The sequence below is a fragment of the Pinus tabuliformis genome, chromosome Q, assembly GCF_031772625.1.
Source record: "Pinus tabuliformis cultivar Carrire ecotype Pingquan chromosome Q, CPIR1, whole genome shotgun sequence".
Taxonomy (NCBI): domain Eukaryota; kingdom Viridiplantae; phylum Streptophyta; class Pinopsida; order Pinales; family Pinaceae; genus Pinus; species Pinus tabuliformis.
This window is the reverse complement of record NC_142296.1, coordinates 372,126,979-372,146,027: the sequence shown is the minus strand read 5'-3', so window position 1 is coordinate 372,146,027 and position 19,049 is coordinate 372,126,979. Positions and strand designations below refer to the sequence as shown.

Here is a 19,049-nt window from a genome sequence, read left to right as displayed (position 1 = left end):
AAATTTTATCCAAATTATTTTGTCACTATATTTTCTAGAGGATTGTTATTTAGGCATCTAGATTATTGTACTTAGATTTTTACCGCTGCATAATAATGAAATAAACCCTCATCTGTTGTATAGGTTTTCCCTTTGGGGATTTTCCTGGGAATTTTCAATCCAAAAAGTATTGTGTCGATTTTATTGTGTTCACGCATTATTTTCTTAGCATCTAGTTTATTTTCCGCAACATAATTTATTTTGTTGAAGATTGCAATTGTGAGTTTATCAATATTTGTCGTAATAACAAATAAACTGTAGAACAATTAGAAGATAAATTTACAGTTAATTGCAATCAAGGAATTATCACATGGTATCAAAGCCAGGTTGAAGACAAAATCTAAGAAGCGAGAGGAGAAAAATTGTGTAACTGCAAAGGGAGATATGGGCACAATTTCTCTCGATCTACGCAGGCCAGTCAGGGGTGTGAACTGCATAGGCAGTGGGGTTCGATTTCGAGTTGCGGGTGCAAGAAAAGTTTGAATAGCCTCAGAAGCATAATTTGCAGGCAATGAATTTGTTGGGAAGGAGTTCTGGTGAGTAGATCAGTCAGTTCGTTGAGTAGATTTGGGTGCAGGGATTTTGCAACAAGGTTTCAACTGTAGCTCTATGTAGGGACAGGAAGAGAAAAGCACACAGAGGAATTTCCAAAATTTCTGAAAGGGTGTCTAGATCCAATTTTTAGGAGGAGATCCATAATTGCTAGAAGCGGAAGGCCATAGTAGTTTTTCTAGTCAGCTAGTGCGAGTATTAGGAGCAACAAATCGTGTGCCAGATTCTGGAGGAGGACTTCTGGAAGGCTAAGCGAGTTGCCTAGTAAGAAGCAACACTCAGAGTGAGAGCCGAAGAAAGATTTCTGGAGGCAAAGAATAGTAGATTTGTGCATTCCTAAGGGAGTGCGAATAGCAGAGAGGCCAAGAAGGAAAAGAGAAGGATATTTCCAGTCTCAGTCTTCAATTATTTGAGTTTTGTAGGGATGGCCGCAGTAGGTCTTAGAGATTAGGATAGACTTGACGGAGCCTCTAACTTTGGTGTTTGGAAGGCTAGGATGCAATTCCTTTTGGATGAGCATGGCCTGAAGGAGTTCGTGACAACAACCATAGCTGTACTGACAGACCCTATCCATTTTCACGAGTATAAGGATATGGCCAATGCAAAGATGATGGTCTTGGATCGAGTCCGAGATCATATTGTTTCACATATTGTAGATAAGGAAACAACAAAAGAAATGTGGGATTCCATCGTGAAGCTATAGCAGGATCCATCAGAGAATCATTAGATGATTCTCGAGGAAAAGTTGAGGACCACAAAGATGCAAAAGGGTGAAGGTGTGACTCCCTACCTCACTAGAATTCAAAATGTCCAAGATGAGCTCATAGCTGTAGGTGAGAATGCAAAGGACAATGAAGTTGTGTGAATTTCTCTAAATGGATTTACCGGAGAGTGGGGAATGCTTGTCTAGGGAATAATTGGATGAGACAAATTCCCAGATTGGGAACGTCTTTGGAGTGATTTCACATAGGAGGAGCTAAGGGTCAGTCTTGTCCAGGGCACTACCAACAACAGTAGAAAAGTGGTGGAGGTTGAGAAAGAGGAGGAGAATGTAGCCCTTGCCAGTAAGGGAAATGTGAAGAAGGTCCTAGTCAGGGACAAAACTCAAAGGGAGGCAAAATGAAGAAGGATATGTCGAAGATCAAATGCTTCAAATGTGGTGAGTTTGGTCACCACAACACCCAGTGTCCCAAGAAAAAAGATAAGAAGAGGCAGTAATAGACAACTACCTCAACAAAGATAGATGAGTTAAAGTCCAGGTTAGAGGAGTTCGCTTTGATAACAACTATGCCTCCAAAAGGAGGAGGAACATAGTACTTCAGAGTTGTAGGTTGGGCAAGGTCCATGGTGGTAGCATCAAACATGTGTTTTCTCTTGGATCATTACCTTGGCTACAGGGGCCCACAATATTTAGAAGCATGAGGATCAAAATGTCAGCAGGCACAGTCAGATCTCAAGAGAGTTGCAAAATCCAGTTGTAGTAGTTGCAACAACAACAACAACATGAGATCAGATGCAGCACAGGCAGTGTTGGCAGCAGTGCAGGGAGGCACAATGCAGTGTTAGCAGCAATGCAAATGCAAAGTGGTTCAGCTATAGGGTTAGCAGATGAATCAGAGTATGCGAAGTGGCTTGGTGGACAATGACAGGATTTTATAGATGTCAGACACCAAAAGCATGTTACAGAGGGAAGATTTTATGAGAGAACACCTTCCTCACTAAGAGGGAGTGTTAGTTTTTGTAGCATCAGACAAGTGTTCTAGTCTTGATTTGTGTCTAAGAGACTAAGGAACACGAGATCTCCAAAAATAAAAAAAGGTTTCGTAGGATAAGCTTGCAAGATGCCTCAATTAAATTAATTGATCAATAATTAAAAAATGCCTTAGTCTAACTTAGGAAAATTTATTAATTAAAGGGAATTAATTAAGGATGATCGAGAACACTCTAGAGACTCACATGGATTGCATCTAAGACGATCGTAGCTGTTTATGGGGATCTAATTATGGCCGTTGGTGCTCCAACAAGAGATTATACGAGGAAGTCGATGGGATGGAGATACACACAATTGTGAGAGCAAGAGCAAGGCAGATCGAGCCATAGTTTTAAAAACCGGAACCGATTACTGGACCGATCAACCTAATAAATTAGGTTTCAAATCGGAACCGGTCAAATTGGGACTGGTTAGATCTCAATGACCTGATTTAAAAAAAAAATACATTAAATAATTAATTTTTAATGGAAAAAAACTATTTTGAAGATTTAAATAATAATTTGAATTATTTACAAATTTACAATTCAAATTATCTAAATTATCAAGTTAAATTTGTAAACAATTTAACTTGAAAACAAAAACAAATTGGAAATTAGAATTGCTTGCCTGGTTGATCCACATCTCTTGCCAAGTTTTTGCCAAAGGTACCAGTTGCCATTACTGAAAAGTGTAAGTTGTTTATGTATTTGCGATTGTTCTGCATGGATAGAGACCATGTGCTCCAAGCCAATCAATCTAGCTCTGACCTCTCGATCCTGCAGATCTCCTAGCTGAGCTTTATATTGATACTTTGGGTTCAAAAAATACCTAGTTGCATGTATAGGACGATGGAGTTGATTGTTTCATCTATTATCAATGATCTCCCATATATGGCCATATTCAGCGAACCTGTTCTTGTAAATTGCTCATATCTGCTCCTTTGCCTGATCCATAGCCTCATAAATGTAGCCCATGGCCAATTTTTCCCCATCCACCATCCTTAGCACCTTAACAAGGGGCTTGGTAATTTTCACAAGCTGTGCAGACCTTTTCCAAAACTAATTGTCAAACAATTTCTTTTTGGTGTCTTTACCATCTTGTCTAAGAGCCCACCGAGATTCAGTCCAATCATTAGAAGAAAACATTTTCTGTAGGTTTTTTAGTTGAGCATTGAGACATTGCAACATGAGGAAGTGAGTTGCAAATCTTGTAATTGCAGGCCTAACAAGCTCTTTGCCCCTAGTGTTTTTCGTCATTAGGCTCTGTTAGTGTCGGTCTTGAGCCCTCCATCGGTGATCAATAGCTCTTTGCATATGCATAGGTAGGTGTCTCATTAGTGTCAGTTTTGCATCCCGCTAGGCATGCCATAAAACTGAATGGAGGGCTGGTCTTTGTTCCCTTCTTGGCTTTGCTGGAATCAGGTCATACCATTTGAAAAAACCTTGTGTCACACTTGTTTCATTTTTGTCTTGAAATTCCAAGTCTAGGTATAGGGTTTCGGTCAAAATCATTGCCAGGTCATGAGTCAAAAGTCTGATGGTCTTCAGCAAGCCAGAAGGAGGTTTGTAATTACGTTTTATTGATAGTTTTCATCTGCTACAGCTTATTTTTACCTTGGTTTTAAAAACTCTGTTTTTAAACCCAAGGTCATGTGAATATGGCAACAATAAAGGAAATTTTCAAAAATCTTCAGAATGCCGGCAACAACCCTGGTTTCTTCCTCAGAATCCATCAGAGAATCAACCTGCAAAAAGAACCAAGTGAAAACACTCAAAAAATCAATTTCAGGCAAAGTGCAACTTAAAAAACAGTGTTAAATTAAATGCCAAAACATGCAACATTTGAAAGTGGGTTTGATGTTTTAATTTTTTTTAAATGTGGACCTATAAAAACCAAAAAACCCAAAAACTTTAAATCAAATCCCCTTATCAGTTTACTAGCCTAAAATCTTTATTCCTAATTGGTCAGCTTATCATATTGAAAGATCTACCGAATCTGACCCGAGAGAGCCTTCTCATACCTCGTAGGGCTAGCTACGAGGTGAAATGGTTTGATGTTGCCTTGAAGGTTTACCTTCCTCAGCCTAGGGTGAAATCTCAAGCGCTAACAGGCTCAATACCCATGAGTGGTTGTAAATGTATTTTGTAATGCACTTGGCATGCTCTAAGTGTTTCTTACCCACTCCACTTTGCCTATGTCCTCTAGCATGAGGTCTATGCAATGTGCAACACATGGAGTCCAAAATATGGTCCTATATTTGGACTCAAGCATCTTTTCAACAAGAACATAGTTTGAGGCATTATCTGTGATGACTTGCACAACATTCTGCTCCGCCACGTCCTAAGTAATGTCATGCAAAAGCTGAAATAGATGGGTTGCATCCTTCACCTTATCAGATGCATTAACTGATCTCAAAAACATGGTTCCTTGAGGGCAAGAAATAAGGAAATTAATGATAGTGCGATTCTTTCCATTAGTCCATCCATCTGACATGATGGAACAACTTGTCTTGAGCCATGAATCTCTATACTCAGCTAACAAATCATCTTTGGAAGAAATCTCCTTATGCAAAAGAGCTCCCCTCAAGTCATGCATACTAGGGCCTTTGAAGCCCTTTCCTGCAGCTATAGCAGAGTCCCACATAGTTTGGTAATGAGGTGAGCGAGCAACATTAAATGGGATATCTGCATCATACCACTATCTAGCATTGTATTGATAAAAAGTTTCTTTGCATTGTTTTTTCTAGTGTTGATCCAAAGTGGGTTGACGACTTCGCTGGGAGGAAGTGGGATTAGAAGAGGCAATGGTGGCAGAGGACGAAAAATAACTATCGCTGTTTGTTCTCTTTGATCCTTTTGATTATTGGCCAAAAGAAGCAGGAACATAGTGAAAGGGGTCATTGGCGGAAGGGATAAAAGAGGATTCTTGAATCTCATAATCATCATACCCACTCTCTTTCATGGCTTCCAATAATTCCCTCTTCCTTGCAATGTCATCTTGGATGGCCTTCTCCCTAGCCTTACTCTCCTCAAACTTTTCAAACTTGGAAAGGTATTCTGCCCTAATAGGACCTAACACTTCATTTAGTGCTTCACATGGCTTTACTTTGCCTCTTATCCCAACAAAGCGTTGTTTCATTTTGAGAATACCCCCACCTCCAATACATTTATGGCAAAATTTGCATATCATTTTTCCATCAATCAAATCACAATGAGCCCATGCACTGTCCTTGGATTTTGGGGCCATGTTGGCTTGAAATAATTTAAATTTTCAGAGAAATCTGCCATTTAAAAAAAAAATTGCAGCTAAGAAAAATGGAAAACCAACGCTGAATTTAGGAAAAAAATGCACATGTAGCCTACAAAATTTGATAGCATAGAACTAGAGATTTGATAGCATAGAAGTTAGAACAAAAAAATTTAATATATGGACAACAATGAAATGAGGAATTTTTTAAGTGAAAATCCTTACCTGGAAATGCAAACTAGCTTCCTTAGCCTCCTCTTGAAGATGCCAACTCCACTGACAACTCCAAACTATCTCCAAAATAGCTCTAACTCCAACTCCAAGCCTCCAAGATGACTACTCCAACAAAAACTCAACACTCTCCAAGCTCCCAATCAGACTCACAAAAACTCCAAATGAGATGTGTGAGACAAATGAGAGGGGTAAGCTCCTTTTTTAAGGCTTGGAGAGGGTGTTTTTTGAGGGAGACAACTCTTATTTCCCCTCCAAAACACCCTGGAACCTTCCTAAAGTGCGCTGCATGGGTCCTCCACGGTCTTGGCAGTGAACCGACCAATTTGACCATAAATAGGCTAGTTAGCACTGATTTTTGTGATTTTTGGGCGAGGAGGTGGGCTAAACCCGAATTTTCTGCTGATTTGACCTGGTCGTATAATGAACTGGCTGGTTTGATTGGTTTCCAGTTAAGCCAGTCGGTTTTTGAAACACTGGATCGAGCTACCTAGTGCGCAGAGATTCAGCGAGGGAAGACGTTCGAGCCAAAGGGAGAGCATCAAAGATTGAGGGAGCAGTGGGAGGAGAATTCTATCGTCGATCTAGTTCCAGTCAAGCAGGAGAGAGGCGGCCGAATATTTCTGCGAAGACGGTCCAATAACCATTGCGCGCAGCAGAAAATCCCATTGCGAGTGCCAGAAAGGGCATCGTTTCAGGTTTTGAAGGTCGGAGAGAACACCCAAAAAGAAGAGCAAGTCATTTCTAGAGGCAGAGGGAGGTTGGGCAGCTAAGTTGGAGTCGAATTGCAAGCAGTACGAATTTCCCATGCTAGTAGTGCGAGTCCCAGGTAGGTCGTGTTGCTGGGGAGAGAGGACGAGTAGTCCAGAGGGAGGCTGAATTATTGCAAAATGCAGAAAATTTCTCAAATTATTTTGTTAGTATATTTTCTGGAGGATTGCCAGTTGGGCATCTAGATTATTGTACTCAGATTTTTTCTCTTGCATAATAATAAAATAAACCCTCATTAGTTGCACTGGTTTTCCCTTTAGGGTTTTTCCCATGGCATCCCACCTCCTTCATTTAGAGGGAGAAATTCTTCTTTGGTGGTTAACTTTCTTTGGCTTTGATCTAATTTGGTCAACTAATCTCTTTTCTTAGTTGCATGCATGATTCATTTGTTATCATAATTCTAATTCTTGCCAAACTAATTTAGTTGTGTGTGGAGTAACTCATTTTCATTAGTTGCTTGATCACATAATTCTTCCATTTTTCTAACTTGCAAATCTCATTTTCCATTTACTTGTATCTTGCGTTGTGCAATCTATTTCCCATTTGGTTAAGTTATCTCAATACATAACAAGCAAAGGCATAACACTTTCATTTCATTGGAAAATTTGAGTTGTTGCTTCAACTATTGATGTAGTTCGTTCTCATTGACATTGTTTCATGTTTATTGATACATGCTTCATTGCTTACTTTTACATGTCAATTTGTACTTGAATACAATCTTTGATCACAAGTTCATTTTTACTTTGAGCATCTTGTCACCATTCTCTTATTTGAAACAAATTGCATTGACCATTTAGGCATTTGCACATTAGAGTTGGAATTTACATTACTGAAAAATGTACATCCAAGCATAAGCTTGGTTGAATATACATTTTAGGACAATTTTTGTCTGATTTTTAAATTTTTTTTCGCATGGTACAAAGTAAGGTTAAAATGCGTGATCTCGCAGTTCTCTTGTGGTCGAGCCCTTGTAGGAACGAAGGCATGTGGATTGCAAGGATCTTGGGAAGGGTTGAATATACATATTAGGACAATTTTTTCTGATTTTTTTTCTTCACATGGTACAGAGTAAGGTTAAAATGCATGATCTCATAGTTCTCTTGTGGCCGAGCCCTTGTAGGAATGAAGGCACGTGGATTGCAAGGATGTTGGGAAGGGTATCATTAACGAAGGACTAGTGCCTCCTATTACCGTTCAAACTAGCAGGGGTCCTAGGAGGGGATCCTATATAGCAACTACTAGACCAAGTGGCAACAATAGAGAAATACCCCACTGTCACATCAACTAAAGCTCTTTGCTCTTTACGAACTTTCACTGATGGGAGGAGACTCGGTATGAGAGAAATCACAAGGATTGATAGATCAATGATGAGATAAGGAGTTATTCCTAAAGCCTATTCACAAGAGAGGCTCAGATAAATGGCTTACTTGCTTTAGAAGCAAGGTGATTAGCTCTCTAGGAAGGGCTGAAAAGGATACCTAGGTCTAGGTGTGGAGAATAACTCTTGAAAGGATGTATGCTAGGCTTAAGAATCCTTAAAGAGAAAAGGTTTCTATGTAATCCTTGTGAAATTTGAATCACAAAGTTGCAAGACCACAAAGAACCCAAGTGGACCCAAACTAGGTCAAGGGTGTGGGGTTGATCATCAATAGATGGGCTTGACCAAGTTTGGGAGAACAATAGGATCAAAGGAATAATTTCTCTTAGAATTTAAATGCAATGATCCAAATGAAGACGCTAACCCAAGGGGACCTAGGGAGAAGAACGGTCTTCGAGCTAGGGCTTGCAATATCTTGGGATTCCACCATCGGATTGAGCTCAAAATTAGAGGATCCCTTGAGAAGAACTGAACACAGTTCTAGACTGAATTTCAAGGGTTTTTTATGGCTACAAATGATTTCATATGATGCCCTAGGAGGCCTTCTAGGGTTAGGCCTAGAATTGGGAGAAGGGAAGAAAAGAAGGGTTATTTTGATCACCAAAGGAAAGCGAGGATCAATGCCTTGTCTCTTTGGGCTAATGGAGTCAAGATACACCTAGATCGAGAATTTTCATATGCTAAGGAGCCCTAATTGACCTTTGCTAGCTCCTTCCAAGTGCAACAACTAGGTCATTAGAGATTTATACTTCGGCTTGCAAAAGAGATGAAGTTTCAAGGCTTGTTAACCTATTAGGGTGCCTCTAGGAACATTCACCCTCCCTCTCAATGACAACACATGCAATATATCAATTATTCAAGGCTTTAAGAAGAATTTCACATTACTTATGGCCCATACAAGAACAATGATAAAATATCTCATGCATTAGACAAGTAAGAAAATGAAATAGCATTAAAATTTTACTTACAAGAGAGAGAGAGAGAGAGAGAGAGAGAGAGAGAGAGAATATCCATTCATCAATTTCACATAAATAGAAGCTCCAAAGACAATAGCGAAAATCCAAACATCATAGTGCATCAAGAAACTCCAAATTTCATCCAAGAGAACAAGTGCAAAAATCTCAAGAGATACTAATCCAAACCAAGTGATGATGAGATGAATGAATGAGCCTCTCATCTATTTATACAATCCAATAGGGGGTTTGAATAGCCTAATTAGCCTAATTAAGCCCCAAATAATAAAATAATGTACAATAGTGATGACCTCATGATGTGACTTTGGAAACCTCATTTGGGTATCATGAAGGATGATGGTGACACCTTCTATATAAGGTTGTCATTGATGACATGACGTGGAGACACTAATGAAGTTGAACATTGGCAGGGCTCGGTGAAGGAGATATTGGGAGTAGTGAAATACTATCAAACACATCTAGACGAAGTACGAGTGTGGGTTGGAGCCCAGAGGGTTGGTGCCCAGAGGGTTGGTGCCCAGAGGTGTGAACCTTGAACAACAAGGTTGGTGCCTTGGAGAATAGGGTTGGAGCCCTAGAGGATCGAAGTCCTCAAGAATCCAGGTTGGTGCGTGAAGAAGATAAACGATTGGAGTCCTTGGGGTCGGTGCCCCAAAACTAACAGGGTTGTTGCCTTGAAGGATAGGGTTGGAGCCCTAGAGGATCGGAGTCCTCAAGAAACCAGATCAGTGGCTGAAGTAGATATAGTATTGGAGTCCTTGGGGTCGGTGCCTCAGAATTGACAAGGTCGGTGCCTTGGAAAGTCCAAGTAGGTGCTTGGCATATACCAAGTTGGAGCCTGAGTGTCTTCTTCAAGGGTTGGAGCCCTACCCATATTGTACTTGATTCATTATAAAGATTATATTAATAAAAGCGTTTACTTTTATTGTTCATTTTTGTGTTCTAAATATAAGTGATCTAACTGGTAAAAGTAACAATTGAAAAGAAATACTGATTCACCCCACCTCTTAGTATTTCCAACAAGGGATAACCAATTTTCACCACCTTCTGGCAAGAATTGTTTAGAATAGTAGGGACAAAGTTGACCTTGAGCACTAGTTATCATCCACAAACAGATGGCCATAAATAAATCGTAAACAATTGGGTGGAAGGTTATTTGCGAAATTATGTGGCGATGCAGTAAAAGATATGGATTCAGTGGCTGCACTTGGGGGAGTATTGCTGCAACACTACTCATCATATGTCCATTGATATGACACCATTTTGGGCACTATATGGGTGTGACGCTCTTTCATTCATTGAGATGGATTTCGGGGACAGTAGGGCACCGAATACGAAGGATTGGTTGTAGGAGAGACAGGACATTCTCAAAGTCCTTAAAGAAAACTTGCAGAATGCACATAATCAATAGAAGATGTACGCAAACTGCAACAGGATCAAGCATAGTTTCTAGGACGAGGATTTAGTTTACTTGTGCTTGCAACCATAGTTAGTCTTGTTTAAAGACGAGTAGGGCAGAAAAGTTGAAGCCTACAAAGTCATACGGAAGATTGGAGAGGTGGCTTATGAGCTAGAACTGCCTAAGGAGAGTAGGATCCACAATGTGTTTCACATATTGTGCCTTAAGAAGGTGCTAGGGTAGTAGGTCACAACTCCATAAAATTACCTCCATTAGATGAGGAAGGGCAACTGATTTTAACTACCGAGAAAATCTTGGATTAGTGTTACGACTATTGTGATAAAATTAGAAAATCACGATTTTTTCACGGGCCTGATTTTGTCTGCAAAACAATTGTGAGTTTATCATATTTCAATGGCAAAAAATCATTGGTCCGCCCCCAGATTTGTTTATAAAGTAATTTCATGGGTTTTCATTTACTTATTTATTTTACCGATGTTTGCCAATTTTACCGATTTTTTCTCGACTTTTACGATTTTTTTTTTTGTTCTTTTATTATTTATTCTTTATTTTTGATTTTATGCCGATGTTCGTAACATTGTCTTGAATACTAGGGAAAAGAGACTGAGTAGTACAATCATCAACGAGTTCATAATCCATTGGAAAGGCTTGCCAATAGAAGATGCCACATGGGAAGGAGAATAGGTGTCACGACATCCCCACTTGCAGTTGCTTGAGTACGAGCAATTTCGGGAGGGCAGGACTGTCTGAAGGGGGAATCATTTCAAGTTCACCATTGGCACTTAACGGAGGAGAGATGGTCAAATCACAGCAGTTTCTAGGAGTCCATAGAAATAAATTTGCAATAACTCAGATCACCAGGAAGTGTCAAATTCTATAGGCTAAGCCACAACTTTGAGGTGGGCCAAATTACTTTTGATGAGAGGTCGAATTTATAATCTCACTGGGAGGGCTGAATTACCACTAAAAGAAGGTTGAATTGCTATAGCATTTAGAAGGGCTGAATTATCTTAAATAGAGGCTGAATTGTTTTGGGTCCAGGAAAGCCGAAATAAAGAGGCCGAACTACATTACAAGAAGCTAGAGGAGTGCAAGAATGGTGGAGACCAAAATTGCATCGAGAAATTCAAGCATTGATATGAGAAAAGTCGAGTTTTCCAGTGAAATTGTGGTCTGGGTTTCAAGCCAAAAAATCTTCCAGGAGTGGGACGAATTAATTTCGAATGGCCAATGTACTAGGTTTTGGCAAATAAATTGATGCAAATCTTCCTCAGCATTTTAATAAAAATTGGTTGGGTTTTTGGCTTTGGCATTTTCTAGAAAAATTTGTGAATTTATGGTTTCCCAATTTGTTGTTAAAATTTATTAAAAAATTGGCAAAATTATTTCTGGCAATTTTTTGAAGATTTTTTTGGTAGGAAAAATTTAAATTAATAAAATGGATATTTCAATTTGTCTTTGTAATCCCTAAGTAGTAGAGGCCAACAAGACCAAGTCATCAGCGAAGAGGAGCAAGGAGATCAAAACATGGTGCAATAGGTAGCCATCACCCTCCTGTATGTGCTCATGGAGGAAAGACTCAAGCTCATCATTATAAATCCCAAAGAGAGTTAGAGAGAAAGGACACCTCTGCTTCATGCCAATGGCACTCTGAATGAAGTTTGAAAGACCATGGGCCATCTTGAGGTGCCCTAGCATTGACTCATAGAGTCTCATGATAGCAATAAAGAGGTTATTTGATATGCCAATGTCGCAGAGTCATTGGAATATTTCCTCCCTTGGAACCATGTAAGAAGTTTTCTGGAAGTCTACAAAGCAAATATAAACTTGCGTAGAGCGATGGTGGGCCTCCTCAATGATGGCTCTGAGGGTGAAGATTTGATCAATCATTTGGTAGACTGGGCGGAAGCCTACCTGTCCTCTATCACTAAGATGTCGATTCTCCAGTTTCTTAGAAATCCATTGGTGTAGGACTGTGGCATAAAGCTTTGAGAATGTGTGGCCCACCATGATAGCCCTGTAGTTATTTGAATCATTTGCCATGATTTTCTTGGTTTTGTCCACTAGTAGGAAGGGAAAATTCATTCCCTTAGAGTGAGCTTCAATATATGTAGAAGGAGAGGATAGAAGTGGGGCTATACAATCATCTCTTAGGACAAATTGTAGCAGTGGACAACTGATTCTGGCTTCCATCCTCTAGACCTTAGACTACTACATTCATTGTAAGCAAGGATATCGATGGTAACTTGTTACCTATGACTAACTATGAAGCAATCAATCTCTTGGGTAATATGTGATTTTCCATGAGTAATGGGGGTTGACGTGGCATCCTCTCAAATTATGGTGGTCCTTTTGTGTCCGGACTTTGTTTCATGCAATTCTTGAACTGTGGGAAAGGTCTTTGAGTGTAGAATAACACTATGGCGTGTGTTACTTGCGTGGCAAAGTTTTAGCCCCAAACGACATTCTTTAAGGCTTCACAATGGCTCCGGAAGGTTTCGGACACCAACTCTCCAAAATGGGTCCCATTGCTAAAAGTGCTCTTGTAAGCTGATTTCTTTGATTTTTCCACCTTGAAAGCATCAGGATGGATGACAAACAATGTAATGATCCAATCCGGATCATGTTAGGATTCTAGGAAGTCCATCAATCAAATTTTGTTGAGCTAATTGAGAGAGGTGGGTTAAGTTACGATACCAATATCGCTGATGCCAAAGTATTCTGATGTTCGATGCACTCTTGGCTATAAATGCATGCTCCATAACCTGTTCAATGTCAACCGATTTAAAATAATCCATGATTCTCCACACCAAAAGCAATAGTTTTCATGTAGCATTTGTGACTGCTAAAGTTAAAATCTAGCTAGGGTAGTGTCTCATAATCTGATTAATTGATAGGAAATGAAGGTCCATGCTTGGCACGTTGTACACATTTATGATAAATATAGCTTTTAAAACTGAAAATCATTCGTTCTTGGTTTCTATTGATCCAAAACCCTTTTGGTTCTTTGATGTGTCACGTTGTGAAATCCTCAATCCATCTCTGTCAGCAACAACTCCTACGTCCTCACTCAATTCCTACGTCTAGGCTGTTGACATTACAAAAGTGGAAACCTTGTTTTTCAAAGGCTTGAGGCTCTTGATCCTGCTTTGAGAATGCTTGGCTTTGATACCATATAATGATAGCACGGACACATAATGACAACCAATATAGCGTTCTATAATGAAAAAGTGATTTTTTTTTGTTGTAAATGGTTACAAGCTAGTGAAATAAAACATAAAAGCATAAAATAATGTAAACTCCAAGTGTCTTTTTTAAAGCCAATTTTTAATATCTAATTGACCATTCCAATTTGACATTTACTTCAACATATTTCACCTCAACTGTCCCTTAATTTGACAATTTGATTAGAGGTTTGGGACGTTAACTGCTTAGACATCAATGATGGGACGTTAACTGCTTGGCTTTGATACTATATAATGATAGCACGGACACATAATGACAACCAATATAGCGTTCTATAATGAAAAAGTGATTTTTTTTGTAAATGGTTACAAGCTAGTGAAATAAAACATAAAAGCATAAAATAATGTAAACTCCAAGTGTCTTTATTAATGCCAATGTTTAATATCTAATTGACCATTCCAATTTGACATTTACTTCAACATATTTCACCTCAACTGTCCCTTAATTTGACAATTTGATTAGAGGTTTGGGACGTTAACTGCTTAGACATCAATGATGGCAGTGGTCTGTCTAACAAAATTGATGCATGGAGCTAATGGTACTGTGAGTGTTTTTTTCTAGAAAGAAATTCTTTTGCATCCTATTCTTAATATCCTACTTGGTTAAGATTTTGATCCATTTCATCATAATTGAAGCTTAAAAATCTGCAACATGGCAGTATTTTCAAACAGCAATATTCAATTCACGTGCTTAGATTCTTTCCTCGTGGTTACATGGACATAATGGAGGACTAGCCAGTCCATCTTAGCAGAAAAAACAACATTCACTCTATGCATTAAATTTCTTGGCTTCTGCTTATTCTATTATAATCAATGTTGCAAACATCGGCATCGGGATAAAATCGCCAAGGGTCCAGATAACTGAAAAATCATAAAAATTGGGAAAATATCGGTAAAAATCAGCGAACACTGTCAAAATCAAGATACCATCATAATGTTGGTAAAAATCTGCAAACATTGGCTAGGCCAAAAAATAGTGATTTCGAGATAAAATTGGGATGTTATCGAGATGTTCGCAACAATGATTATAATACACATCAAAGGCTTAATTTGAAGAAAAAGAAAATTATTGATCCACATTCATTTGCTCTTCAACTATTTCACCTCAATGGTGCCTTACATACACGATTTAATTAGAGATTTGACTCTGAGACATTAACTGATTTGACATCGATGATGACAGTGGTCTGTTAACCAAAATATATACATGGAACAAGTGTTACTGTGAATATTCTTGACTAGGCAGACTGAAATGAAGTTGAAAGTAGCTTTGATTGATCTCGTTTCTATCCAAAGTTATTGAATTGGTTTTTGGTGGCATTTCTAGCAGGTCTACGATATGAGATATGAACTAAATGAAGTGGAAGCAAGGAGAGAAGAATATCCATCCACACTTTCTTATTTGAAGTTGTTGAATGTGCTTATTGAAAAGGAAACCGATGTAAGCGATCGTGGACGAAGGTAGTTTATTGTCATTGCTTCAAGCTTCAAAAAGTTTTACTAGGCATATAGGTTTGTAATTTTACTGGTTTTACTACAATGTAATGCTGAAGTGTAAATGTAGAAAACATTCTTAGCATTTGTTCTTGTGATTATGTGGTCAGGTTTGTGGGGATTTTTAGGTTTGTTCGTGACCAAGTGTTTTGGCCTTTTTCCCAAAGAGCTTATGCAGACCCTGTTGAGAAATGGCAACTGGTAGTTGCTTGTCTTCGACATTTTGAAATGTGAGTTGTCTTCTGTATGTGCTTTTTCTACTATTGGGATCTTTCCGATTCGAAGGTAGGCCTTTCATATGCTCTTGGACACACAGGATTATAATTTTCCTTTTTTTGCAGGATGTTGGCCATGTATGACATTTCTGAGGAGGATGTTCAAAATTCAGTGGATCAATTTCCACAGCTTGAAACTGTACCGTCATCATCAGTTGGTCGAGCAGCACAGGTTCCAATGATAGAATTAATGAAGGTAGAACTTTGTTGCTGCTCTTTTCTGGATTGCCGTCATTTTTTACATAAATTAATTAGTATGCAAACATGAAACATGTTCATTCTTCTGTTTTTCTATTTTCTTGAACATCTTTTGGTTGGTTTCTGGAAAGGTCCTTGTAATTTACTGTAATCAAGCTTTATAGTATTGCCTAGAAACATGCTTAAACAAAAAATTGATTGAAAACATTGCTTATAGAGTACTTGTTACACACATGTTCTATCTTCGACTTTCTATAAGCTGAATTCGACCCCAAAGGGTAAACTCTTGCTTAATTTTGAAGGTTTTGATGGTGCTACTAACCTTGTTGTTAATAAATACATTTTAATTCTCCCTATTGTAACAGAAGCACATTAGTAAAATGTTAATCACAATGCTTGCATGCATGTTTTACATAATGTTTCTATGGGCTTTCTATTTATTCAATCAAATCCTAGTTGGAAGTGTGACAAATGCTACTTTGCTTTGTGTTGATGATTTTCTTGGTGGCTATCCTTGTGTTTTACGTCAATGGCAAAAAACAAGTTCAGGAAGATTTTGCTATGTTGGTTGCAGTAACTGTTTAATTTTTGTAAGCGCTAATCAATTCTCGATTGTCTTTATTTTATCTTTGGCACAGCAATGAGCTTGAGATGTGTTTTTATTTTTATTTTTATTTCTTTAATTCTATCTGATTTGCATGGTTTCAAAGTAAATCTGGTACAGCATAATCAAACAGTTTTTAAGGGGTTCTCTTTGTTCTTTGGTTTTTGTTCATATTTCAACTAAGTGGAGTGATCTTTTTCATTGAAGGTAATTACTTTTTCAGTCATACTGTTATAGCACCTGAATTTCATTACTTGCCTCATGCTTAAATAGAGGGAAACCTACATTTATTCTAAGTTGTCTATATATAAAGATGTTGTTGCTTAAGAACTTAAAAACTCAGTGGTAAATGTAGTTGTTAGGTTAAGTGATTATTATTCTGAATTAAACTTAAGTATCTTTGAGCATAACGGACCATAGTGAGTAAAGGTTTACTTCTATAATATCGTATTTCGTTGCCTCGTGAAATGTGAGCTGAAATGCGGTGGCCTTATTACCAAATATACATTTGCTATAATGTTTCATTATTTATGGAAGATTCCAGCCCAAGTGGCAACAGGAGTGATGAGATGGCAAGAATTATGACTTAGAGAATGCCAGAGGGGTGATAGATGCAATATTGAACAATGGATGACCCACTTTTCTTGAAGAGGGAACGTTGCACAAGCCAATAAATATGATATCTTGGTTGTTACATCTCTTGGAATATGTGGGTTTTTTTATATCAATGAAAGTGGGTCATTTATTGTTCAAGATTGTGTTCATAGCCCTCCATCGATTCTTGAACTGAAGGTTTTAACTTTTAAAGGCTTCAGTTTGAGGAATCTTGGCATTGATGAGGTGAATCAAATGTAGATATGATATGTCTAGTCACCATAATACATACCAAGTTCAGGTCATTTTGTTGTAATCAAGAAACATCATATGCAGTTGTAAAGTGTAATATTCAGAGTCAAAATTGGAACTGAGATTAACAAATCCACTAACTGAACTGTAGCCATGCGAAACATTAGGTTGAAGAACCAGTTAAGTAAAAAATACATAATGATTCAGATTTTAATTTAAATATTATATTCATGTAAGTCAATTTAAATCCATATCATTAGACATGAAATATGCAAAGTTGTTTCATGTATATATCATGTAAGGGTGTATTAAAAAATGATCTTGAGATATAAGTTTGTTTTGGATGTAGCCATGCACAAAAAACGATTAGAGACTCATCACCATAGACAAGTGGTAAATAGGTAGACTATAGTACACCTGACTCAGTAAGGATATTGAGTATTAACATATCACATCAAGACTTGACATTGAGAGCTCTTATTTCAATTCACAACACATAAGCACTTGAGAGTTGAGCTAACCCACTGGGCTAGTTATAAGTTCTGCAACACATATATTTAATGCTTTGAATGAATTACTTAGACATTGAGTATTTGAATGCTAAATGGTCTCTAGAATCTAGGGTCCAAAGCATATGTGAGATACCTCCTCATGCTACAAAACATCAACGAATTTATTCTTGAATGGTGGAGAGGTGAAATCAGAGATTAATATTATGCATACTTCCTTGGAGGTGAAATTTACTAGCCCTGGATTCAACATGAGGCCTGCCTAGCAAGCTTGGTTCAGTCAGTGATATGCATACTCTCTCTGTACTTGAGCACCAATGTTTCCTTATTCACTTCCAGTGCACATGCTTGAAAATACAACTTTTCTTCACAATTATCAAATACATTGTTCTTAATGGTTTTGTGGTTTGAGGATCCAATTTACAGTGTGTTGTTTGGGCACAGATGGAGAGAGTTCAATCCGTTTTGCTCTAGTGTATGATCCTTTGCAAACGACCAGTTTCCCAGGTTATCTTTCACGTTGGGTTTGTAGCATGAATATGTGTGATGCAAATTTAATATGTAGCATTTACTTAAGTAAAAAAATTCTATATAATGCAGATTCTTATTTATTTATACATGCATGTGTTGTATGTAACTTGTTGAAATATCTTAACCCTGTTTTATGATATTCTAACTATTTGTCAATGTAATTGTAGATTATTTCCATGATTCCATAAATTATTAGCACTTGATGAAGACTTCACCATTTATCTTAGTAGAACATTTTGGGGTTGTTAGCCTGACCTCCATGCCATAACACGTGCTACTTCTGTGTTTGATTTCTCCAGGATTTTATGAGTGGCAAGAATATTTTTCGTAACATCATGAGTATCCTTATGCTAGGTGTGAATACAATTCTGGAAGACCGTATGAGCCAACTTTATGGCCCTAGCTTAGAGGAAGCAGTGCATCTTTGTCTTGAACTTATTCTTCTTGCATTGGAGAAAGATGCATTACTTGCAGATTATTGGAGTCCTGTACACCAGGCAATTTTTCCTCAACTTCATGATTCTCAGCAAATTTTTTTAATAGATTATTCTCAGAAGTAAAAATGTGAAAGGAGCTAGTACTCTTGTTTTAGCAATAAATTGTTGGGTGAAATCGGTTTAGATTAGAAGAGTTCACCTCATCTAATATTTTTATATGTTTTTATTGCACTTTTTCAGCGAATAGATGTAATACTTTCCCATGATAGTCGGCAAATTGTTACGCTGCTTGAGTATGTGCGCTATGATTTGCTACCCTCGATTCAACAATGCTCCATTAAAATCATGAATATTCTCAGGTACACATTCATACTGTTTTGAAGGACTAACTTGTTCCAAGGTAGATTGCAGATGGAAATTTTTTGAATTAATGTTTTTGATCCATGGAATAGATATATTTACGTAGCAGACGCATTCTAATTACAAATTTAAGGAATTTGTGTTTGAGGTCATTAATTGATCTAGGGAATGAGCCAGACACAATACTTA

The 19,049-nt window shown here is 37.9% G+C and overlaps 1 protein-coding gene across 4 annotated transcripts in view; it reads left to right on the top strand.

The window, feature by feature from the left end:
• The window catches only part of EMB3142 (nuclear pore complex protein (DUF3414)), a 447,780-nt gene that overhangs the window by 147,196 nt on the left and 281,535 nt on the right, over positions 1 to 19,049 (top strand). For 3 of the 4 annotated variants that reach the window (XM_089384461.1, XM_089384463.1, XM_089384460.1), the window contains exons 16-20: positions 14,934 to 15,067; positions 15,211 to 15,330; positions 15,442 to 15,571; positions 18,363 to 18,560; positions 18,741 to 18,859. In XM_089384461.1, coding sequence (XP_089240587.1) covers positions 14,934 to 15,067; positions 15,211 to 15,330; positions 15,442 to 15,571; positions 18,363 to 18,560; positions 18,741 to 18,859 — 701 coding nt within the window. The remainder of the gene's footprint in view (positions 1 to 14,933; positions 15,068 to 15,210; positions 15,331 to 15,441; positions 15,572 to 18,362; positions 18,561 to 18,740; positions 18,860 to 19,049) is intronic. The other variant, XM_089384462.1, reaches the window with a different exon arrangement.